The sequence below is a fragment of the Castor canadensis genome, chromosome 13, assembly GCF_047511655.1.
Source record: "Castor canadensis chromosome 13, mCasCan1.hap1v2, whole genome shotgun sequence".
Taxonomy (NCBI): Eukaryota; Metazoa; Chordata; class Mammalia; order Rodentia; family Castoridae; genus Castor; species Castor canadensis.
In genome coordinates, this window is record NC_133398.1 from 18,633,328 (window position 1) to 18,658,640 (window position 25,313).

The following is a 25,313-nucleotide window of genomic DNA, read 5'->3' on the forward strand; positions in this document are numbered from 1 at the left end:
ACCTATTACTCAACACACTCATGGTCAATTACTAAAGAGGAGCTTAATACTTGGCTGCCTACTTACTAAACTGGAAAACAACTCTCTCATGGAACCGGAAGACTACAAGACGTGTATTCATAGCAAATGCAAACATTATTGCATGTCAGAGAGCATTTTTTTTTTGCAGTATTGGGGTAAACACTCTACCACTTGAGCTATGCCCCAACTTTATTTTCTTTTTGAGACAGGGTATCACTATGAACCCCAGGCTGGCCTCAAACCCATAATTTTCCTGCATCAGCCTCCTGAGTCCTATGATTAAAGGTGTGTGCCACCATGCCCGGCTGAGAGTAGGGCATGTTTTTATAGGACATTTAATTTGGTTATTAAATGTAAGAAGAGAGAAACTGGTAGACTACCTTCTGTGGTACTTTTAATGATAACAAGCCTTTACTAAGCAGTGCAATAGTGCCAGGAGCTCAGCTAAAGCAGTTTATGTACTTAGCTCACTGAACCCTGTCATCAACCTCACAGGGTGAATATTATCATTTCTCTTTTCCCAATGTGAAAATGCAAGCACGGAGAAGTCTAATCACTTGCTTGCCCCAAAGTTCTACAAATAGTAGCTCATAGAGAAAAGGTTTGACTAGAGACCTTGGATTCTTTCTTACTTTGCTGTGATCTTTCTACTAGCTATTTCCCATCAAATTTTAAAATAAAATGTGATACTAATGATACTATCACTTCATTCTATTTCCTTTTCCAGATATTGTCTCTTCATTCCTTTACTTAATGGTCAAAATTTTTGAAAAAAAAGATAGACTGTGTCTCTTGTCTGTGTTGGTTCATCCTCATTTACTCCAGGGGTGGCTCCCATCATTCAGTGGAAATATAGTGACTTCTCCTCATTTGTTTCCCTTGCAGACCACTCTACAACATTTCCCACAAAAGGCCTGTGTTTCTTCTGACAGTCTGTTCTTAGTTTTTATAATCCTGAAATCCTGAAGGAAAGATAAATATCTTTCCTTCCTACCAGTTCTCATCCCACCCCCATACACCCATTAACAAATCCTATAGATTTGTATTCTTAAGAATTTCTCAGGCCACGTGTGGTGGCACACACTTGTGTTACCAGCTATGCAGGTGGTGGAGATGGAAGAATTGTGGTCTGAGGCTGGATGAGTGCCCAAAGTAAGAAAACCTACCTGAAGAAGAAACTTAAATGAAAAGGGTCTGTGGTGTGCCTCAAGTGGTAGAGCGCTTGCCTACCAAGTATAAGGCCCTGAGTTCAAACCCCAGTAATGAAAAAAAAAAAAGAAAAGAATTTCTTAAATATGTTCATTTTTATCCAGACTGATCCAAATCTTTTTCTGTGCTGTTGCAGTAGTCTCTTACCTGGCTAATAAAGACCCTGTCTCTTTTAGTCAATTGTATGTTTGAAGCCAGAGATATCTTCAAAACTAAAACATGCTCACATCACTTTCCTGATTAAAACCCTTTATTGGCTTTCATTTGCCCTTGGAATGAAGACCAAGGTCTTACTTAACTATGGCCTATAAGGGGCTGCTTAGACTTGACCTTTCTAATTTATTAAAACTCACTTTGTACTTCTTCCTGCCTTAGTTCTATGCTCCAGAAACAGTTATCTTCTTCCATTTTTTTGGACACACTATGTGTTATTTTGCCAAAGACATTTTGCACATGTTGTCCTCTGTGCTTGGAATGTGTTTCATCCCTTTCTTTCTACTTAACGAACCACAACTTATGCTCCAGATTGCCAAGGCTTCTTGACTTGATAAACCCTCCTGTATATTTATTTGTTCATTATTTTCTTGAGTCTCTTTATCTTTCTTCCATAGCAGCTATCATAATTTCTAGTTAGGCCTTGATGTTTTGTAATTTTTTATTTGTTTTGATGTCTATGTCTCCTCTACATTCTGTTATTTAATTTATGATCACAGCAGTGCTTGTGAGGAAGAAAGAACAGGTAGACTCAGGAATAGAAGGGATTACAGATACATTTGGTCAAACCCTAGTCTGTTTTTTAGAAAAAATTTTTAATTAGCATACAAGCTTTCATTGTGATAATTACATAGAGTGTATGTTATACTTTGAATTCTATTCACTCCCTAGCCCCTCCCCCAGTTTATTTCTTCACTCCTTTCTATCACACCTTGCAGGAGGTTATAGAGTTTGTGTTTGAACATTCCCAGTTTTCAAGTGGTTTGCTCAATGACCCCTGAGTATCCTGTTTCCCTGATTGAGAGAACACTTTTCCTTCCATTGAGTCAAAATATTTTTCCATACATTAGGGGACTAAATGAGATCAGAGCCTGGACCGACTTTGCTCTGTATGGCATCAACCTCTTATAATGTAGGTCTGACACATATTAGAAAATCAATAAATATATGTAAGTGAGAATAAATGAATGGAGAGTGAAACAAAGGCCAGAAACTTGCCTTGGTAGGCTTATATGTGCTTTTACATTTACTGACTCTAATCCTCACAATAGGGCTATGAAGATAGCAATGCTTATCTTCATTTTATAGGCAAGAAAACATTCTCAGAGAGTGGAGGCAACCATCCCTTGAGGCACCACTGGGCTATCAAATGCCAGAACTATGGCTGGAATCCCTTTTCCAGCTGTCCCCCATCTACTCGTTCATCACACCATCATCATTTATCTGAGGGTGTCATACAAAGACTGCCCCAGCCAGGGCAGTGCTGGGCTCCCAGGAACAGAGTGAGCTGCAGGCCCCATTCTTGTTGGAGCTTAGCCTTGTTCACAGGGAGCTCTTCTTGGGTCATTAGGCAACTTCAGTCAGCAGTGATGCTAAGGGCCCAGAGAGAATTCACTAACAATCCAACTCCCTCTCTTGCTATTCCTCTCTAATCTAAGAGGGAAAAAAAAAAACTCATTCCAGATGTGCCTTACAACTCACTAGCCATATGCAGTTGAAAGCAGCATGAGTTTGTACCATTATACTAAAGGTCAGTCTGTGCACTGCCTTCCCTACCCAACAGTCACACCATTCCTAGCATCTCTGAGGAGAAGGGTTCCAGCCCATACATCTATACTCAGGGGAAGACCACAAGGAATGTAGCTTCTCCTTGAAACATGTGTTTCTTTACTATTTTAGTTTTGTTTTCATCTTATACTATTTGGGGGATTACTGTTAAATTACAGGATCTGCTACCTACCCTAAAACTAATTTTCTTTGGGGAAGCATAGCAGACATAAAGAACATCCACATAGCTAACACCAAATTCCAACAATGATCAAAGTACCCTGTTTCACCTGCTCTTCCATCAGTTTCCCACCTGTCCTGGTGATTTCGAAAAACTTTAGATAATTTTATGCATAAATGGTAAAGTCCACATCTCTAAAAGATATATACAAAATAGCAATGATACCACTACTAATTTTCCCAGATTGGCAATAATTCCTCTATATCATCAAATCCATTCATTGTTCATGTTTAACAGATTTTTGGTTTTAGTGTGTTCATTCAAATTGATATCTAAGTAGGATTTAAGTTTTGTGGTTGGATATTAAGTAAGTCTTTTTTGGTCTATGGTTTCTTTCTCTCTCTCTTGATATTTCATAATGAATCAGAGTTGTTTGTGCACTAGATCCTTTACAGCCTGGATTCTTTTGATTGCAACTCCACTGTTCCATTTAGTGTGTTCCTCGTGTGTGTTTTTTATAATTTGGTAGTTAGGTCTAGAGCCTTGACCACATTTTTTGTTATTTTTGTCTGGTAATCTACCCAAACCAGTTTTAATATATTTATAGACCACGTTCAAAAAGAATAGTTTGGGCTTTCAACTCTAGTAGTTAAGAGTTTGTTTATCTCTGATGCAGGTCAAATTTGTCATCAAATCCTTGTTTTTCCTTTCTCCTACATGACTTTTGACAAGGGACTCTGAGCCTTAATCCTCTCAGATCTGATATGAGGTTAGTGAGAATAATTCCTAATTTCTGAGATTATTGTGTTACAGTTGGGTAATAACATGCTGAACCTTGTGCCTGGCACATAATAAATGCTAAGTAAGGACAAGCTCTTACTTGTCGTATCCTTCTTCCTTTCTCTTCTTCTTCTTGGTCCTCCCCCTTCTTTGCCACATTTTCTTATATTATTCTATGTTCACAAAAGTTCCCACAGGAAGAGAAGCACAGATGGGATTATCCTGGGATCTAAGGCAACCCTTATTTATTGCTTGATTCCTTTCTCTTCTGCCTGGCCAGAGATTTTACTTGAATACTCCTAGAAATGACTTGTTCTGTGGCCCATAAGAGGCTTGTTCTCTTACTACTAGATCCACCTTTTTTATATTGATTCAAAATATTTTCCTATACATTTCTTCTCCTTGCTGTATCTAGTTCCATCCATTGAACAAGTCTTAGCTATTGACTTTCTAGACAGGGCTTAAACTTTGGAATCAGCAAAATAAGAGTTTAAATATCACTTTTGCAACAAAATTTCTGTTTTGGGGCATGTTTCGACATTTATGTTTCAAGCTTTTGTTTTATTGTTAGTGAAATGGAATTAATAATGTCTGTTGTGTAGATTTTTTTGCAAATTAACTGAGATGATCTATGTAAGGTGCTTAGTAACAATGCCTGCCACATAGAAGATAATCAGTAAAAGTTAGTCCTCTTTCCTGGTGCTGAGTGATATCTTTCAGATATGTGACACTACCATAAATCTTACTTGGACTTTTCTTCTCACCCAGTAGTCATCCTTGGTTCTCTCCAGAGTTTTTCATCACATGGGTCCAAGTCTATTTGTGCTGCTATACAAAAATACCTGACACTGGATAACTTAAAAAGAATGGAAATGTATTTCTTCATGGTTTTGGATGTTTGGGAAGTCCAAGATCTAGTTGTCGCAGGACCAGTGTCTATTGAGGGCTGCTCACTGCTTCCAAGATGATGTCTTGTTGCAGCCCTCTCTAGAGGGAGGAACACTGTCCTCACATGGTAGTATTTCTACCTTGGGGCTTTTTATAAGGATACTAATCCTATTCATGAGGTTAGAGACTTCAGAACTTAATCTCCTTCCAAAGACCATGTCTTTTTTTTTTTTTTTCTTTTGAAATAGGGTCTCCCTAGGTAACTCAGGCTGGTCTTGAACTCATTATCCTTCTACTTCAGCTTCCTGAGTGTTAGAATTTTAGGTGTGAATTGCCATGCCTGGTAGCCTAAACCTCTTACTATTTTTGCATTGGGGATTAATTTTCAACATGAATTTAGTAGTGGTCAGCATTGTTCAAATCATAGCATACTCTGCCTTATCTTAGTCAACCTGATTTTTAGTTCCTGAAAGAACTCCAGAATGTCTAATTTTGGGGGGGAGGAGATAAAATAATTTAATTGTCCGTTATTATATTATACAAAAATTTAGAAATAAAAAAAATTTATACAGAAAAAAACCCAAGTGAGCAGTAAATGAGAGAGCATGTCTAGGTTCTTCTTAATGTATTACTTATGATTTATGAAGAGAGAAGTTAGAACACACATAGAGACTGCTACAGCTCCCTTCAGAGTTAAGGGTAGAAGCTAAGTCTTTTGCTTTTGTACTTCTAAGTTTGTTCTTAGTCAAAAAAGCTTCTATATTTTTTCAGAACACAACTTTTAAGTGGCTAGAGATGACTGAAGCTGAGGAGGAGAAATTTCTTATTAATGTTTCATATCCAGTAAGTTATAGAACTAGTACATATACTCCTGTTCTTCTGGTTGCATAGCCTTGTTCTCAGCATGTTAAATACAGAGCCTCTATCCATTGTTGGCCTCTTTCACTATACTTTGACACTAAGAAGCCTGTTCTATCATCAAGTAGCATTTCTTGGATTCTAGATCCCCTCATATCAGTAACCTCTTCTTCATCTTTCCTTGTTGCTAAAACTTCATTCTCACTTCTTAGTTACTCCTCAGCCCACTGAAGGTAAGTACTGTTCCACCATCTAACAGACTTTCTATTAGTTCAATCCAAAACCTCTTCCTGACCATGTTTTTTTTTTGTTTTTTGAGAACATACATACACTTGACTTTTTCAACATTAGCTTGCTCCAACCTGAATCATTTTTATAAAAAAAATTAAACCGTTGGTTCTCTTTAAAAAAATTTGATGGAACACTAATAATGGAATCATGGGAGCTGCTTGGGGGAGGGGGAGTATATGTTAGTAATGCTTTTCCCCTTTCACCACAGTACTTCCCTGGTTATTTTCTCTCAAATGTGCAGACACACAAAACATAGATATTGATATTGTATATATTTATATATAGGTTTATGTGTTTATTTTTATTAGTTACATTCAAGGCAGACACAGTTCTCAGTGAAATTTTTGAGATTTTGAGGGGATTAGTGAAATATCATAGAAAGAATCTTGGTTTTGGGGTCAACCCGATCTAGGTTTGAATTCTAATTTTATGTTTACCTGTTGGATGGCATTTCACACATGGCAACCTATTAGAGCTCTATTTTCTTATCTGTTGATGAGGATAATAAAAGGACCTGCTTCACATGGTGATTCTAGATATTATATGAAATGATAGATACAAAGAAAAGACAGTACACAAATCATAAGGATTTAGATATTTTTGTTTATCTTTTTTAAAAATATTTTATCATTTTTACTTTTACTCACATGTGTATACATTGTTTGGGCCACCTCCCCCCGCACCCCCAGACTTAGATTTAAGTTTGGATTTTACCATATGCTATGGGATTACAACTTAATGGTTTAGAAGTTCAGTGGGAATGATAATGGTATTTAACTCACAGAGTTGTTGTTAGATTAAGTAAGATTATGCACATAAAATATTTAATAAATGCCTCATATGATTAAACATTTGAGAAATATTATAAGCAACTTCTTTTTTCTTCCTTTGCATTCTTCATTTTTGCCATACTTTTCTTTTTCTCTCCTGTCATATACTTTTGCTTCTGATCATCTTTCTGATGATCCAGCACAGAGCTGGTGTACAATAAATAGGAATTGCTTTACTTTCATAGATCCACTGATTCCTAAAATCAGATGGACAGTCAAAGAAAAGGAAAGCATCTTTCCTCAAAGGCAAAAATAGAATCTCTGATATTTGGTTACATTGACATATTGAATTTATTAAAAGGAATAAAAATAAGTCTAACTGAATGCTGATGTGTCTACAACATCTTTTATCTGCAAATAAATGTCCAACTTTTTTTATTGTTATATTCATTAATTTACTTTGATCTAGAGAATATTCACATTCAGGTCTTAGTAAATATTCATTTAATTATTAAATGTATATATTTGTGTGTGTGCCTTTGTGTGTGTGTGTCTGTGTAGAAATTAGGCATTAATTAGGCACTTTGTAATGATACTTATAGTAGTTCTTATTGAGATGGATATTAATCTCACCCATTTAACATGCAAGAAGTAAAGCACTTTAACATGCAGAGTGCAGAGAGTCAATGTCACTTCTATCAACCTGCTTAGTGATAGTTCTAGGATTTGAACACGAGTCTGAGCTCAGTGAACACACTCTCCCTTTCTGTTCTGCTTCACATCCCTCTAACATGTACAGTGTCTTATTTGGGGTTAAGAGAATTGGCTTCTTCATAGTTCAACTTGCCATTATTGAAATAAAGCTATGATGAATCTGGTAAGCATCTCCTCATTCTGATCAGAATTCTCTCAAACTTCTTCAGCCAAATTTCCACCTCCCTTTCCAAAGCCAAGATAAGCTTAATATAGGTCCCATCCTGTCCTTTGGGTGTTTTTTCCCTGCCCCCACTCATAGTCCCAACCATGAAAGTTCTAACAGCAAGAAAGGCTTACTACCTAAGATGTTTCCTATAGTAACTGGGCTTATTGGAAAAATGAGATCACTAGTGGCCACAGAAGGGAAATTTTGTAGCTCTTTGTTCAGGAACTTGCCATTAACTTAAGCTAGCATTTAGCCATGTACACTCCACAGTCTTGGACAAATCCTGCACTTGAAACCTTCCCACCCATCTCTCATCTCCAGATGTTCTTACCACAAAGGAGAGGAGTTACTATCTGTCAAACGATAGCAGGCTTTAAAAGATAGGCCTTTTCTATTGGGTGGGGCTGGGATCCTTGGCTAAAAGCTTCCCTTAGGAGAAGTGTATGGGTTCCATCCAGCTTTCCCCTTTCAAGACTGAGTGGGCCAGGATCAACGCCTTATAGGAAACAGACTGGGAGGAGGAGCCATTCTCTGAAGAAGTTGAATTTGTCCAAAACTGAGAAGGCTTTGGCAGTTCAAGGTCACAGGGCAAGATGCCTTGGGAAGATGACTCACAATTAGATGGATGAGGCTACTGATATGGCTACATCTTCTCCCTGGAGTTATAACTGATGTTTCCTATTGCTCATAATTGGTCTGCTATCCATCACTTTCACAATTGCTATCAGCTCAGTGACAGGCAGGACAAATGGTCTGGAGATAGTTTAGAACAATGTCAGCACAGGCTAGTGCCCTGGTGACTGTGCATATCTACTAGGATCCCATGGATTAGGCATCCAAGGAGCTCCCAGTTTTCTATTTCTCAGATTTGACAACACATCCATTCAATATTTGTTTTATAGAATAGACACTTATGGAGCAACTATTTCGAGTCATGCTTTGTTCAAAGAGCCTATGATAAAGTAAGATAAAGAGCTCAGAGTCCAGTGGAGGGGGAAGACAAATAAGTAAATTCAGTAAAATATAAATTCACTTACAGATGTATTGTCCAAGTTACAATGGAAGCCTTCAATGCTGGGAAATTAAGGAAGGGTTAACAGAGATTATAGTTGTAGTGGATCCTAAAGTATGAGTTTGATTTTCTCAAAAGTGGAACGGAGGAAAGGGACCTCACTGGCTGAGAGAAGCCATGTATGAAGACACATGGGCATACAAGGTGGGGTCAGATTATGGTGGTGGGATAAGATCTAGGGAGATTATTTAGTATCAGTTTGTGAAACACCCTGTGTGTTAAGTTAAGAAGCAGAATATTTATACTTGTCATATTCAAAGCTCTGTTAATAGTAAGAAACAAACTCACTGAAACTTTCTAAGTCAAAATGAATAAATTATTACAATGATGTTGGTATTTATCATGTAACTCAAGGGCAGAGGGCAAGGATGACGTATCCAGGTTGCCACTCTCAGAAATAATCCTGGAGTCTATTAACTTTGTACTTGATCTCTTTCTCTCACTCTCTGAACCTTTCTGGTCTCCTGATATGTATCTAAACATGACAAACGTAGCCTCACCAAGTCCAGTAGTGTATCTAGTACCAATCTCAATACTCAGTGAGACCAAAAAACAATTGAATCTAAATTCCTAAAATTCTGATTAGCCCAATTTTTATTGAGTAATCAACTTCAGTCCAACTATCTTTAGTCGAAGCATAGTATTAGATTTATTTAGTTTAAATATGACCACTAAACTGTACTCTTGTATCCAGTTAGCAAACCAGAAAGCATTTGGTAAAATTCTGTATGTTTCAAAATTTTCAAATAGGAGTATACAAACTCAGGGTGAAACATTCTGAAGTGCCAATATATATCCAGTATAAAAAGATAAGATAATCTTAAATTTAGTGATACATAAGCATTCCCTGAGAGGTTATGAAATCACAGATTGTGAAACACCACTCTCAGGAAACAGGTACGTATGTGGGTCTGATTTATTGGTTCAGTCTGAGAATCTGGGTTCAGTCTGGTTCAGGTGCTTCAGGTCATTAATGAGACAAAGCCCAGGGATCACTGTATAAGAAACATTTTGGGGAAAAATATCTCCATTGTTTATGTTCAAAAAACAACCCAAATGAGCTGGATGTGGTGGTGCATTTCTTTAATACCACCATTAAGGAGGATAAGACAAGAGAATCATTACTTCAAGGTTAGCCTAAACTAAATAGCAAGACCCTATCTAAAAAATAAAATAAAATAAGAGCCAGGCATGATGATACTCATCTGTAATCCCAGCTACTCTGAAGGCAGAAGCAGAAAGATCATGAGTTTGATACTAATCAGGGGAAAGTTATCAAGACCCTATCACAAAGATAAAATAAAAACAAAAGGGCTGAGGCACATGACTCAAGTGGAAGAGTGCACCCTGTGTTCAATCCCCAGTTCTGCAAATAAATTAAATAAATAAATGAAATAAAAATCCAGAAACAATAATCAACAACCAACTCATCCATTATAGAGTTGAATATGTATTTATGTATCTGTTTAAGACAAAAAAAGAGAGGTCAAAGAATTCTGCACTTGTCCCTTCTATTATTTAGGATGCTTTGTATAAAAGGGTTGAAAAAGCCTTCCGTACTTTACTGGAGGATGTGGAAAGCTTTTAAGCCAACAGCTTTGGGCCTTACAAGTTCTGAGAAATTTGTAGGAGTGAATATAACATTAGTAGGAATATGGCAAACTTTAAGGGACAGACTAATCCTAAGGTCAGGCAGAGGAGAAATCTTACAAACTGATGCAAACTGATAGGGAGAGATATGACAGAACCAGAAATCCTGATAGTTAATTTGTGATACACTAATAAATTGGTTAGCCAATTTTGTAGCTTTTACACTATATCAGGTACTAGAGATTAATTAGTAAATAAAACAGATAGGACCCCCAAATGCAACATGTACATGGTCTATTAGGAGATACAAGTAAAGTAATTAAATAGACAATGAAGTATAACACAATAAAATAAGTAGTTTTGTTATAGGAAGTTGTAGGAGAGAATACATCTCAAAAGAAGAAGTCTACCTCAGCTTTAGGGGATTAGGGAAAGCTGCCTGGAAGAAGTGTTCTTTAAGCTGAGAGCTGATGGACTAGTATGGAAAAACATTATCAGATGGAGGAAAGGTGCATCAAAGGAAAGGAAATAGCAAGTCTAGAAGAAGTGAGAAAGCCTAGCTGGAGCCTAGAACACTAAATCGGTAGTGGTAGGAATGATGTTGAAGGGAGAAGCAGAGCTCAGAGATTTGGGAGAGCTGACATTCAAATTACATATAGTAGTTGAGTGGGGTATGGCACAATCCGTGGCCAGAGTCATGATGGGATCATGCAATTAATGTAACCCAAGGCCTAGTCTGGAACCCATAGCTACATATACAGGCTTATGGTATCCACGGTGATACCAGAAGGCCAGAGCCTTGGAAATAAGAACGCTCAACACCTCCATTCCATAGGCAAGAGAAGAGGCCCAAAGATTGCCTTGCCTATGGGTGAACAGTCACTGACAGAATTTGAGTGAACTTTTTTTTCCTGGGCAGCTCTTGGCTGCTAGAGGACTGTTTTTTCAATTTCAATTTAAATGTTATTTTTATTAGCACATATTAATTTTATAAAAGTTTCATTGTGATATTTCCATATATGCATATCAGTACTTTCATAACATTCATTACTCTGTCTTATCCCCTCCCTCTCCATTGTTTTTTTAAACAGTTTTTAGTGGTAGAGGACGTTGTGTCTAGCCTAGAATCGAGATTAGCACAATCTGGAGAAGTGTTCCATATCCCCAGATGTCATGTGGAAAAAAAGTCCTATAGATATGTTTGTTTGATAAATGCTGCTTTTCATACATTATCTTCTCAGGACTTCCCAGTGACCATTAGCAAATCACAAGCTTTAACAGAAGTCCTATATAGAACAATCTATTTGGTTTTACTTGATCTAGTCTTTTCCAGATTTATTTGACCATAGAAATAACATGTATCCCCCACCACAATTTTGTTGAGCTCAAAGTCAGTTAATGTCCCATAAACACTTTGAATCTGAGACTTGGGGCTCACCAGAGGAACGTTAATGGTACCAGTCACTGCCTTCCCTCAAGAAAAAGTAGTTTACCTCAACTGCCAGCTCTCTTCAACATTTAGAAAAAATGACCAGGACAGAGAAGGGGGCTGAGTGTTTTTAACAAACATTTGTTTGAATCATACTGGATTTGTGACATTGATCAAGTCACCTGATCATAGCATCAATCTTTGTTTTCAAAGATTGCACGAAGATTATGCAATCCTTGATATATGAAGCCTAATGCACAGGCTTAATATAGGGATTAAATTAGTTCATAGTGGTTAAGCATTTAGGCTTTGGAATCTGAACATGAGCATGAATTTTGCTGTGCTAAATTCTGACTGTGTGAGTAAGGAAAGGAACTCAAACTCTTTATGGTTTCAATCTCATCCTTGATATACTGGGAAAAATTCTTGGTATAGCTGTAATAATTAAATGATTCCCTATATGTCAAACACTGAGGACTGTGTCTGGTACACAAAAACATTCAAAAAATGCTCTCTCTTATTTTTAATGCACTGAAGCCTAGTATTTCATCTTCTGAGATGGATGGGAGCAGAACTATAGGATTAACTAGCAAGAAAACAGTTACATGTCTGAGAATCATATAACCCTGTCATTGTGCTTCTGTACATCTTGGAAAATAGACAACTGACAGGGCCCCATGTGGATGTCTCAGTGGGTTGTATATTTATTTCTCTAATATTTTTTCATTAGCAGCAGTAAATGTGGCAAGATGGGGCTTTGGCTGGCCATAAATGCCTTCTTCCTGTCACCTAGATGAAGGAGCTGTTCTTTTGGGCGCTCATCATTTAGGGGAAAATGACTTAAAAAGTGGTTTATTCTGACAGGGGAAATTAGGTGTTGTTTCTATGATATATATAGCCATATATAGAGACGTACAATTTCTTACAAAGGAAATGGGTACTTGAAAACTGGTATTTCTTCACTGAACAGGGATATCTGAGACTAAAAACAAGAAATGTTAAAGGAAGCTGGCAAAGGTGGGTTTGGGGGCTAAAAGCCCAAAGTAGACTCCACTCATTCTGTTTAGGTGATCCCGGGCCACTTTCATCTGTTAAGAAATACTGAAGACAGTAAGTTCATCCACACATTGAGGGGGAAAACTTATAGAGGTTAACAGGTAGAAGCTGGGTGTTGTGGTGCAAGACCGTAATCCCAGCACTCAGCTGAGGCAGAAAGATTCAGAGTTAGAAGGCCAGCCTGGGGTACACAAAGAGAACTTATCAAAGAAAAAAAGAAGTTAACAGGCAGATACCATGCCCTACTACCAGGCCTAGAATCAGGCCAGACTTAATAGGGTTTATTCTCTTCATCCTGTTCCTGTCTTTGTCACACTGTCAACACTATGTGTGATCTCTGCATAATCAATGTTAGCTAGTAGTACATCTTATTGACTATTAAGATCAGTTTTAGGTTTCCAGCAAAACTGAGCACAGAGTACAGAGAATTCCTACATGTCTTCTACCCACACACACCCACAACCTCCCCCGCTATCAACATCTCACATCAGAGTAGGACAGTTGTTATAATTGATGAATTTGCACTGACACTTGGGGTGATTATTATTGCCCCAAGTCCACAGTTCATATTCAAGTTCCCTTGGGATAATACATGCTATGAATTTTGACAAACATACAATGGCATGTGCACACCATACCAGAACCATGCAAAGATCTGTGCTGATGAAAGCGCTTGTGTGCACTTCAGAGCTCCTCGAGATATGCATGTAGTTGAAAGTTTCTATTTCCCTTTGCTCAGCTATCCCCTGGTTCCTTCAAGTAGTCTTTGAGATGACTTACCATATCTATCTTCCTGCTTTCCTTAGGAATAAGACTGAAGTCAACTAACAATACCCACTTCTCTCACACATGCTATTTAACTATGCATTTGTTGATTTTTAACAGATTGATCAGTTAATCTCCTTTCACTGTCATGGCACATGCACTGACTGATTTCTTCCTTTCCCCTCTTCTCTTTATCTCCTAAAGCTACTAGGGCAGTGAATGATGGGAATCTCCTATAGGCACATCTGCCTTTTTTCTTTTTTTAATACTGGGGTTTGAACTCAGAGTAGCACTTGCTTGGCAAGTGCTCTACCATTTGAGCCACACCCCCAACCCCTGCAGCCTCATCTGAACTTGCTTTTACACCAAAGGTTATAATAAGTGAGTCTAATTAACCACCAAGGAAAATTATTTCAGCCTCAGACAAAAATAAAACAGTTAAAAGAAGATGAAGGTTTTATATGGAAAATTTCCCTTGATGAACCTAGTTTAATAAGTGAGATACATGAGAAATAAGAAATCATTTCTGATGTGCAAGATAAATTTCCTTTCAGAATGTGTTTCTTGTCCAATAGTGCTCATCTGCCACTTTGATATCAACAACTGTATCTCTGGAATACACAATGTGGTATTTACCAATTATTAGTCTTATTTTTGTAGCAGGGGGATTGAACTCAGGTCCTCACACTTGCTACACATGTGCTTTTACCACTTATGTGACTCTGCCAGGCCTCTACTTAATAGTCTTGAAGCCCCCTCCCAAAATAGAATCTCTTTCAGTCCCTACAAGTGGGTGTGCTTATGACTGAGTGGCAGATGGCCCAGGTAGAGCCTACCCCAGAGTTCCGGGATAACTAGAAGTTTCTACTTGTGCTTCTGTATAGACAGTACTATGATGCCCTCTTCCTATGCTCAAATCCTCATCTGCCCTGACAGCTAAACAGATGGTTAGCATGGGCTCATCGGCTACTCTCCCTACAAATTTGGGATGTCCACCATTGCCTTTTTCTCACATCTCTCTGTAGGGCCCTAGAAACTTCTTATTTTATGCCTTAAATCATTTCTGGGTGAAAAAAGCTGTCAATTCACTTTCCTCCATGCAGTACTACTGATTGTCTCTAAAACAGACTCTACACACATAACCCACCCTTGTCCTTTTCAATGGCTTCAGGGTGATTTAGTCCTTTCATGGTGATCAACTACATTTTTCTCATCTGTTTTGCTAGAAGAGCACAATAACAAGTATACAAGTTCACTTCCTGATGGAGATTTCTATTCTATTTCTAGGGAATTTAATATCCTTTTTGGGGGACTGTGATATGTGTTATTCTTTTTCCTTGGGGTTGGGGACACAGAGATGAATCAGATATATGAACTTGGGTCTAGAGGAGTTCACTGTCTGATAGATGAGGAAGATACATAAGCAAACTGCAAGGGAATGTGAAATCTGCAAAAAAAAAATTGAATGATATGAAGTGAGGGAAAGACAAATATCTGTCAAGGTATGGCAGGGTCCTGGTGGACAGTGAAAGTTTCCTGGAGTTCAGCAAAGAGGAGAAAATAGGGAAAGGGTATTTCAGACCAAAGTCACAGTGTGAAAAAAGGTTTGTTGAAGTAGTGCAGTAACCTAAAAGCTGGGTTGTGCTGGACCAGAGAGTAGGAGCAGTGGGGATTATATGGGAGAAGAGACTCTAGCTGAAGAATAAAGGACAATGAATGTGAAAATAATTAGCTGAGGCTTTGACCAAAAAGGCAATGGGAATTTTGAAGAGGTTTAAGCAAGAGGGTGGAAGAAGTGATGCTTTAGAAGTCTGTGAGACAGTGTGCTGAACTAGCTGATGTTGGAGCTGGGATTCTAGTTCAGAGACATGGTAGCTGCCTATGGAGGAGGTATGACTAAACTGTAACTGAGAGATGGCAGTGGGACCAGGGAAAAGAGGGTTTTTTTTTTTTTTTGACAGTAAGTCTAAGGAGGTTTGAACTCAGTGCTAGCAAGGCAGATGTTCTACTACTTAAGCCACATCTCCATGCCTTGGAAGGTTGGTTTAGAGACAAAGGAGAGGAGTCAGGATTAACTCTTAATTTTTGGCTAGAGGCACCAAATTGACATGAGTAATCCAAGTAATTTTGTGGGGATGAAGTGGATCACACACATCTTTGCTTTTACCTTTTGCAAATTGGTTTGTTTCATTCGTATTTCTGTATGAACTTTTAATTCAATTTGATAAATATTGACAGACTTATCTGATACATGAGGTAATGTGTTAGGCCCTGAAATGGAGCCAAAAGATAATATATTATATTTTCTTCTCCTTATTTGTTATGAATTTCGTCACATTACCAAGCTTATTTGTACTATGGAGGTAGCAATATCTATGAATCTTAGAGTGAGGACTTCATGGCATCTTTTTGGAGTCTTATAGACCATAACCATCTCAATATCGAAAATAACTGACTAGGTGTCAGCACATGAGACTAATTTTGAGTGTAAAATATACAGTCATTAGAAGTATAGCACATGGAATTCAATTCATTGGCTTAATGATATTCTGTGTAGATGGTCCCAAATTTCTTAATCAAATACAGGATGTTTACTTAAAGTTTAAGATTCTTAAGACATTATCATAAGTTTTAGAGCTTGAAGGGCCCCATCCTTTGTATTCCCACAGCCTCCTGTGTGTTTTACTTCATAGCATTTGAACCATAAGAAGTGTGATTCTTTGTGTGTCTTTACCATTAAATCATGAATCCTTTGAAGTTAGCCACTGAGTCCTGTTCATCCTCTTTCTTAACTTTTAGATAGCACATGGTAAGAAGCAAGAAGTTTAGTAAATGTTTATTGAACTTAATTCAACCTTCAAAAATATATCTTCTGCCCTTTCATTGTGTAGATGGAGAAATTGAAGTTTAGAAAGAGGAATCACTTATGCAAGTTCAAATAGAAAAGTAACAATAGAGTCAGGAATAAATCCTAGTTTATTTTGATTGCTTAACATTTTTGTGGCTGTTTTCTCCTCCTGTACAACTTGGTTTGCTAACTAATTAGCTGGAAGTTGGAAGCATTTATAAGTTCTGGAAATGCAAATCTTCTTTGTTATGAAAACCAATGACCATGCAAATGTAGCTTTGTATTAAGTATAGGATTTGTTTCTTGGGTCTCTCCATTTACTTAAAAGCCAGGAGTCAAGATGCTCCAATGCAAAGTTTCATTTTCCTCTAAGAACACACACACACATGAGCACACACTCATGTAAGCACATAACACAAAGCAGAGAAGCTGAAAAGGATATTTTGGATGAAATTTTGGTATTTATTATTTCTTTGTGACCTACAAATGTCAAGGGTGCCAGGACTCAAATGGATTTTAGTTCATCAAGTTCTTCCGTTCTCCTCCATGTTTGTCTGTAAATGGGGATAGGAAATGCATCTCAGGGTGATTTTGAGTGTAAACTGGAGGAATAGAGTAGTTTCATCACAAAGTTGCTCTATGACCTTGCGGCAGCCAGCTAGCCTCTCTGGGCCACTGTATCTACATCTGTGAATGGATTAGATTAGATGATTTACTGAGTCCTGCGAAGCTGGAACATTCTACAATTCTCCTCCTCTGGGATCTAGTTGGACTCTGGATGGAGTTTTGCAAGGACTGAAGACGTAAGGAAGCATGATCCTGTGCTGACACAAGGCTGGCTTCTGCTGCCTTGCGGTAACTCCCTGTTTGATGTCAGCCTTTTATCAGAGTGCGTTTGTGTTCTCTCCAGGGTTTGCCTGGCCATTGCACCAGTCTTTGCTCTGTTCCTCAGGGTTCTGGGAAGGATCCAGTCGATGTGGAGACTCACAGGCAGGATTTCTTCCTGAGAACTGCCTGAATGGTGAAACTCACAAAGTCCAGAGAGATTTCCTGTTTTGTTCTCCAAAAGCTCAAGCTCCTATTGATTACAGAAAACACACACACACACACATGCAAAAACAAAAACACATACACACACGAAACAGGATGTTCTTTCTCCATTGCTGGAGCCCAGTGCAATTTTACCATCTGTGTCACTTTCCCCCACGGCCCAGGATTTCACCATTATGGTAATTAAACCCTTATCACTGATTGGAGATGTTACAGAATCTTAAGCTATGAGCAGTTGTACACATTAATTTCACTAAGGGGAAACCTGCAAATAAGGGAGAAAAGGTCTGACAGCATATTCTCATGTTGTTCCATCTGGTTTCTGTCCTCATTAGAGTACCTCCTTCTCATACTGGTAGGAGAAGGGACATTTGTTCCCAGTATAGATTCTGGAGCAGTGGTCTTACTGTGTGCTAGACTCTGACCTAGAAACTTATATTTCATGAAATATACTTACACTAAAAACAAATGTCTGAAATTTAAATTTAACTGAGCATGCTATAATTTTATTTACTGAATCTGGCAACCTTACATGGAGTTAATCCCACTGATCTGCATGATTGAACAGAAAAGACCTGCACTTGTAAATAATGGAAATCTGGGTTAGGATTCTGCTTCCACAATTTTCTTGCTCTATGATCTTGGGAGAATTGCTTTGCTACTCTGATTCTTAGTTTTCCCATCTATAAATGAGGGCCTTTCAGGATTATTGTAAGTATTGCATTTTCATGTGTGTGTGTGAGTAAAGCAGAAGAGTTCACTGAGATAGAAAACCATAAAGTGGGAGGATAGAGACCCTAGTGTTGGGGGGGATTCCCAAGAGAGGGTACCCAAAGGATTATGTTTTTAGTGCATGTAAATGCCTTAAACTATGCAATTAGGTCCTTCATGAATAGTAGCTTTTTATATAATTCTTTTTCATTTCTTTGGATGCTCACTTAACTCAGGAGAAATTAGGCAATGTGTTCCTTTCCTAGGAAAGAATCTGGTTAAGAGCTTGTGGCGGGAATAACTAGATTCTTATTATCAAAACCTCTGGGTTAAATGTGATGGAGGCTTACACACAGCATTCCTTTTTTTTTTTTTTCTCTTTTTTGAGATGGGATCTCTCTGTGTACCCCAGGCTGGTCTCTAAATCTCTATGCAGCACAAGCTGGTCTCAAGTGTGCCTCAGCCACCCAAGTGCTGGGATTACAGCTTGAACCACCACACCTAGCTCACAACAGAATTCTTGAAATACACATTCTTCTTGGTCTGAATAGCTTCTGGGAGCTAAGTAAGGAGGCCCTGGACTCAATTTCTACAAACATTTTGTACTTGGGTAATGCAGGATGGAAAAGGAGATCTCTAGGTAATCACGTGTCCTTGGTGATTGGTAGTATGCAACTTCCATTTAAAAAGCATACAGAAAGTAAAAGTATTGAAGGGAAAGGGAAGAAAGCACATAGAGATGGCATATCACGAATGTGGCAAGGAGCAAGAAACTACTGTTTTCTAGAACCTTTACATTTTAAAGAGAGCTGTCACACATTCTGAGTCCCCAGTGCTTTGAAATACTTAAGAGGTGAGCATATTTGGAAGGTATTGTCCACACCTGAGCCTGGCGAAAAGGAAGAAAGTAGAAGGCAAGACTCAAGGCTGATTCCCAGAAACTGAAAAAAGAATATGCCTTCCAAGTTCTCTTTACTGCTTAACATTCATGGTCAGTTTTTCAGGACCCATTTATTTATTCACTAAATATTGGCTGAATAAAAGTCCTAGGAAAATCCTCATGGAATAAGGCCCAACCTTTACCCTTGGTGGGCTCAGTATCTATTGGATGAGTTAGGCATGTATATGTGATGAGGGGAGTAGTCTAGTGTTATGGTGTCTAAAAAAGGGAACACGATCAATCCTAGGTTTAAGAAAGTAATGTTGGAATTCTCAGAGAAGGGAAAGTTTCATATGAGACCAAAAGAGTGAGTTGGAGTGCAGGGAGAGGAATATTTCAGGATGAGGACAGAACATCAAAAAAAAAAAAGACAATGAAGAATATTGCAATTAAATAGAACATTGATCATTATTTACAGCAAAAGCTAACCATACATGCCCATCAGGCATAGTCTAGCCTGTTGCCTGTCTTTGTAAATAAAATTTTATTGGAACATAACTATCCCTATTCAATTAAAGTATTGTCTATGTCACCTTCATGCTACAAAAGCAGTGTTAAGTAATTGTGGCAGAGACACCTGGCCACAAAGCCAAAAATATTTATTCTCTGATCCTTTCAGAAAAAGTTTACTGTCTTCTGATTTAGAGCACACTTTATATAAACAGGAATTCACTGCTGGTGGAAATGGTAGTGGTTGCATGGGAGTGAGCAGCACTGTGCACAGGTCATCAGAGTGGTGAGGAGTAAGACTGGGGAGGTAGCCAGGAGCTAAAACTAGGAGTTAAGACTGAGTCTTGAGAACTGTGGAAACTGTGGAAAGCTTCTATAGGTTTTTATTAAGGGCAGTGAGATGGACAGATGCATTGTGGCAAAGTGTTAAACAGAGCAAGCTCTGGAGCAAGTAGTTTGCCTTGGATCAGATCCAAGCTTGATCACTTACTAGCTGCAAACCTCATACAAGTTACCAACTTTCTGTGTGCTTGATAATTACAGCAATAATAACAATATCTATCATATGGGGTTATTGTGAAGATGAAATGTAGTTAGTGAACTAAATGTAGTTAGCGTGTCATGGTCAGGAGAAGTTTCAATGAATGCTGTTAGTATTCAATGATCATTCTGGCTGCTGGTTAAGAAATATCTCAGGATGTGAGAACCTGGTGGTAGGGTGCCAACAACTTAAGCAAAGATGGTGTTCTATGTCTAGATAGGCTAATCTGAGCCTTGGTTAGCAGACATCATGGCTATTCTCAGTCTCTCCACCCTAGTCATCACCCCTTATGTAATTCTTTCTTCCAGGCCTTCAAGAGTGCACTGATGAGTTCCTACTGGTGCTCAGGGAAAGGGGATGTGATCGATGACTGGTGCAGGTGTGACCTCAGTGCCTTTGATGTCAGTGGGCTCCCCAACTGCAGCCCCCTTCCGCAGCCGGTGTACGTATGTATGGCCCCTCTTTCTTTGGCCAGCCCTGTTAGTGGTTTCATATTTTTGTCTTGCCAGCCCAGGCTATGGTTTGATTCTGTGCTTCAGATATCTAGCCAGATCCCTGAAATCTCTGGTGCCTAACTCCTTCTTTGAGAAAGAATGGAGCTCTGGAAGAATGGAATAGTGGAGCAGAGATAGATGCTGATACCACAGTGTGCCCTATTTTAAATGATGTCTCACATCTTCCTTGACTCAGCTGTTTTAGCAGAGGGCATTTGACTTCTGTCTTGTCACTTCTTATTTTGGAGCTACTGAGATAAAGAAAGAGTAGAACTTCTCCTTAAGAACTTCATTATATTCATTTGATCAACACATAATTTTAAACACCCATTATGTGTCAGGCACTGAGGAATATATTAAAGGACAAGACAGGCATAGACTGTGCATTTAAGCACTGGAGGTTTACGGGGAGACAGATACCAATGGAAATAAGGCACAGTTGAAAAAGTTCAATAAGAGCTAGACATGGTGATACATACCTATGATCCCAGCACTTGGGAGGCAGAAGCAGGAGGATCTTGAGTTTGAGTCTAGCCTGGGTTACACAGCAAAACACCATCTCAAAAGCACACAAAAAAATAAGAATAAAGAAAAACAAATGTTTTTCTCATAGGGAGAATCATGGGGAGATGCTTTAGGAGGAAAGGAGGGGGAGTAATCAGGAAATCTGTTTGAAGAGACCTGAATTACAGTAGGAGTCAGACAGGCAACAGATGGTGCGAATCATGGTTTAGGCAGAAGGAGCATCATATGAGAAGACCCTGACAAAGAGAATTTATTTGAGGACATAAAGGAAGCTTGTTTTGATTGGAGGAATGTGAATGAGAAGAAGTGGTATAAGAAGCAAAAGAGCAGTGGCCAGGAGCCAATCCTGTGAAGCAGAGTCAAATAGTATACTTCTGTAGGGTGAGAAGAACCACACTGTAAGATGGTCCTTGAAGGGGTAGTATGGTATAGTAGGAAAAAGAAAGAATACAAGCTGGGGATAGGCAAAATGACCCCATCTTACTGTCCCCATCTTGCTGTGTGAATTTGTGCAAACCATTTCCCTTTTCTATGTCTTAACTTTCCCTATTTTGTGAAATAAAGGAATTATACTACATTATTTCTGAGGACTGATCCAGTTGCAACCTTCAACTATTCTGGTTTTTGTTGCTTTACAAAAGGATTCATTACAGGATTCCTGCTGTTTTTGAGATTTTAAGTACTAAGTATCCTTTCGAGAGATTTAAGAATATTAAATAGTTGTTTGACACATTAGGGAACTGAAGGGAATTGTAAAAAGATTGAAACCTACGTTTGAAGTCACTGCCAATTTATGTGAAAATGAAACATCACTGAGAACAGTTTAAATAAATGGAAAATTAATCAATTTCAATTGAACACATATTGTGTGCATGTATTAAGTTGTTGAATTCCACATTGTTCTTAAAATGTGGCTCTGTCTATCCCTATTTTATGGATGAGAAAACAGAAGCCTTGAAAAGTGAAATACTTTATATAAGGCCACCCAAGCATTTGGTGGTAGGTGAAGTCAGAATTTTCACCCAGGCTTTGCTTCATCTTGACACAAGCAGATGCTTGTGCCCTAATTGATGTTGGCTGGCAAACAAGCAATCATTCCTGTTACCCCTATAGGTTGCGGCTGTCCCCTACTGTGGAGCCCTCCAGCACTGTGGTCTCCTTGGAGTGGGTAGATGTTCAGCCAGCTATTGGAACCAAGGTATCTGACTATATTCTACAGCACAAGAAAGTGGATGAATACACAGACACGGACCTGTACACAGGTAAATAGATGCTTTAGCATTTTGTTGGATAGTATGACAGGAGGGAAAAAGATTCTTCGAGAATCTGTCTCTGGGGACTTGATGTCATCTGATTGGGAAGGCATTGGGAAGTTTCATTGTTCAGTGATTTTTCTGGTGGCCCTCCATATTTACTTTTGTGTATGATTTTGAATAAGAAAAGATAACAAGTTGTAGTTGGAAAGAGTTTCTCTGAGTTGGACTTTCAAAATTATATATGAAAGAGTTAGATGATTTTGAAAATTTGAACTTTCCCCATTTGGGAAGGCCTATGGGTCTCATGTTTGAAAACTCTGGTCTGTAAATATATTATCTCTGAGACTGAGCTGAGGACATTCAAACAACTGTCATTTTAAATTAGATGCATGGAGGTAGTCTTCGTTAACTGGTGCTGGGGAAGAGAGAATTGGAAATGATTCAAGCATGCCATAGTATTTGAGAAAGATATTAATAGTCTCCTACTCTACCACCTAAGGTAGCCAAGCACCTGTGAAAGATGGATTTTAGGAATGCTACATTTGGTTGTAACTTGGAACATTAGTTCTGAGTTCTTCCAAATCCCTGACACCACCAAGAACCTAAGCATTTACCTGTGACCTGTACTGAGGGCTTGCATTCTTTGCTCTCTGTTGAGACTTCCACTCAGTAATTATTCTTTTTCAGCCAGAAAACTTCCTATGACTTTTACTGAGCTATGTATTTTGTTGAACATCTCTCTGAATTTCCTCAAGTTTAAGGTATCTGGTGTTCATTGTGCCCATTTCACAGATTAGAAAATTGAGAAACCCAAGGTTATCCAACTAATGATAGCTCCTCAAATTCACAGTTTTAATCTTGACCCAAGACTGGATTATTGAAACAATTAAAGAAGTATAATTATCTGGTTATTTACCCAATTATATTATAAACACAAGGAGGAGAGATGACTTGTTTTTCTTAAATCAAACCAACGATAAAGTCTGATTCAAATATTTGTTGAATAAATGAGCAATGAATGAATGAAAACACTTCATTTTTTCCTGTCCTTTTTCTGTCTCTCTCCACCTTGTCTTTCTCACTTTCCACTCTAAGCCATTATGCTTTGAGTCCCCTGAAATTCAGAAGAAACTGGTACAATGAGGCTGTGAATGTGAAATTGGTCAGAAAGGCCCAGGTTATGAATGAAAAGAGAAGCCACGTGGGCTAGTATTTGGGGATCCAGGATTGATATGGCTTGTTTGATGTTAGCTGAAAAAGTAGGAAAGGCTGTAGGGAACTTCAATTTCATAGAGGGGGTGGTCATGGAATAGTAATTGGGCATCTTATTTCACCTCAAGTTTTAGACTTTGTTAATTCTTTCTAGCTTTTGACTCTGTTGCATGTGTGTTTGTGCAAGATTAGTGTCTGAGCTTGTGTACAAGCTTAAGTGTCTATGTATTTTTGTTCATTTGTTTGCACTTTTTTATGTAAAGTGAGATTTTCCAGTATCTGTGAATGGGTGAGTATGTATTTTTTCATCTTTTAATCTTTGTGGAATGCTATTTTATATTTCTAGACCACAGATACCAAGGGAAATGAAAGTCCTCCTCTGGATGGTTTTATACTTTAACAACCATGTTCTATATTTCTATAGCATGCTGTTCTTTTCAGAATTAAAAAAAAAAACTATATAAAATACAAATGACCACAAATCTTGTTTTACAGATAAAGTGAGTCCCAGAGGTATGTGACTTTCCCCAAGTCCCACAACCAGTAAATGTAGAGCCAGACTTTATAACCAGGTCTGTTTTACTCCAAGAACAGTGTTAGTTCTTAGATACTACGCAGTATCTATTGTCAGAACTCAAGTGTGGCTTCTTCTACAAATGCTTCTTGACCCTTCCTGACCCTTCCAGCCCAATATTCCTCTCCTCTCAGTGTTTCAAATGAGCAGTCTGTCATTATCTCTAGCTTTGTTTCCCTGATTGTACATGCCTTTTTTTCCTCTGGCTGCATCTAAGAGTTTTCTCTTTATTATTCATTTTGAGCAATTTTATTATTTCTTGTGTTTGGCATTTATTGAGCTTCTTGGACCTGTGTGCTTGTAATTTCATCACTTTTGAAAGGATTTTTGGCTACTACTTTGTCAAATATGTTTTCTCTCTCTCCATTTTTCTTCTTCAGTGACTCCAGTTATATATATATATATTCAACCATGTGAAGGTCTTATTCATCTGAGTGATGTTTATTTAATTGTTTTGAAATTCTTTCTTCTCTTTGTTTTTCACTTTGGATAATTTCTAGTTGTATGTCCTCAATACCTTCTGCAAAGTCTAATCTACTTTTTTCCCCATTCAGTGAATTTATCATCTTGGACATTGTAATTTTCATGTTTAGAAGTTCAATTTTTAGTCTTGGTGGTATATCCCATTTCTTAACATTTTTGTTTGTTTGTTTTGAGACAGGGTCTCACTATGAAGCCCAGGCTAGCTTTGAACTTGTGATCCTCCAGACTCAGCCACTTGAGTGCTGAGATTATAGGCATGTGTCACTATGTATGTCCCATATCTTAACTTTTTGGGATATGGAATATAGTTACAATAACTTTGAATGTACTTGCTGGCTAGTTCCAAAATCTGTATCAGTTCTAGGTCAATTTCACTTGATTCGTTTTTCTTTGCATTATAAGTAGTATTTTCCTGCTATCTTTGCATGCCTGTTAATTTTGTATTGGATGCCAAATATTATGATTTTTGCCTTATTGAGTGCTAAGTATTTTTGTATTCCTAAAAATAATTTGAACTCTATTCTAGGAGACAGTTAAGTTACTTGGAAACAATTTATTTTTAAATATTTCTTTTAATATTTGTCAGGCGAAGCTGGACATGGTGAAACATGTCACAGCTACTAAGGAGGCAGTGAC

General features: G+C 38.1%; 1 protein-coding gene across 6 annotated transcripts in view; it reads left to right on the forward strand.

The window, feature by feature from the left end:
- Astn2 (astrotactin 2) overlaps positions 1–25,313 on the forward strand; it is an 888,234-nt gene that overhangs the window by 716,448 nt on the left and 146,473 nt on the right. For all 6 annotated transcript variants that reach the window (XM_074051155.1, XM_074051156.1, XM_074051153.1 and 3 more), the window contains 2 exons: positions 20,442–20,575; positions 22,266–22,414. In XM_074051155.1, the coding sequence (XP_073907256.1) occupies positions 20,442–20,575; positions 22,266–22,414 (283 nt within the window). The remainder of the gene's footprint in view (positions 1–20,441; positions 20,576–22,265; positions 22,415–25,313) is intronic.